The sequence below is a fragment of the Sinocyclocheilus anshuiensis genome, unplaced genomic scaffold, assembly GCF_001515605.1.
Source record: "Sinocyclocheilus anshuiensis isolate Anshui unplaced genomic scaffold, SAMN03320099.WGS_v1.1 scaffold188, whole genome shotgun sequence".
NCBI lineage: Eukaryota > Metazoa > Chordata > Actinopteri > Cypriniformes > Cyprinidae > Sinocyclocheilus > Sinocyclocheilus anshuiensis.
Genome location: NW_015555768.1, coordinates 948,625 through 949,681, shown reverse-complemented (window position 1 = coordinate 949,681; position 1,057 = coordinate 948,625). Strand labels below are relative to the sequence as shown.

Genomic DNA, 1,057 nt, shown 5'->3' with positions numbered 1-1,057 from the left:
TTATTTTTTTTTATGTAAAATGTAAATATTGTTTATATATATATATATACACACACACACACACACACACACATATATATTATATTTAAATGCTATATATATTATATAATGTTATATATATTGTTTAATGGATGGATGAAGTGAAAATATTAAGATCAAGTTATTTTTACTATAGTAAATACAAAAATATGGTGCATAATTCCAGTTTTACTGTAGTAAAAAATAACTATAGTCCCCTACAAAAGAAGCACTATGCTAAACCGTTAAATACTATGGTGCTTTGAAATAAACCATGGTTCAGAATCAACATACTTCAAAGAATACCATGGTAGCGTAACCCACTATTGAAAATATTTTGGATTTATTCCTTTATCTGAAGAATGAATTACTTATGACCTCCAAGTTTTTATTTGACCTCGAGAAAGAGAAAAAAGATCACTACATGTATCATGAGAGGTCGTGACCCCGTTGACTGTCTGTAATGATCAGGATTAGCGGTCAGGAGATGGTAAAGCCCTGGGGGAGATGAGAGGGCAAACACTTACCCTGCTGTTATAGATGACGTGTTGACGAGGACAGCTCTTATCATGAGTGCAGAGCTCATCCTTCACACACCAATGACACGGCCATATACTGCTAACACATGCCATGCACCTGCAGCAGATCACATACGATAGGATGAATGTGAAAATGTGTTATTAGGGGATAGTCAATACATGGGACCATATAAAATTCTAGTACATTTATAATGTTAGTCACGGTTACACCATAGTCATATTGCAGCTTTTCACTCATTTTCCACACTCTCACTTACTCATTTAGAATTAAACAGGTCATGAATGTATTTCACCCCAAAAGAAAAAATAAAATTATATTTAGCATAAAAAGGGCTACAAATGACTTAGGGCTGCACGATAAATCGCATGCGATATTTAATGCGCATCTTGTCAGAAAGCCGGTTCTGTAATCAGCGGTAAATCTCCATCACGTGCGTGCTTTCACATTGAGCAGCATTAACTACACAGAGCCGTTGTTCACTGACGAGCTGCGCAAAAAA

The 1,057-nt window shown here is 35.2% G+C and overlaps 1 protein-coding gene across 1 annotated transcript in view; it reads right to left on the bottom strand.

Annotated features, from left to right (window-relative positions):
• The window catches only part of LOC107674349 (plexin-B1-like), a 46,676-nt gene that overhangs the window by 18,729 nt on the left and 26,890 nt on the right, over positions 1–1,057 (bottom strand). Inside the window, exon 9 of the mRNA XM_016468304.1 lies at positions 546–654. Within this exon, the coding sequence (XP_016323790.1) occupies positions 546–654 (109 nt within the window). The remainder of the gene's footprint in view (positions 1–545; positions 655–1,057) is intronic.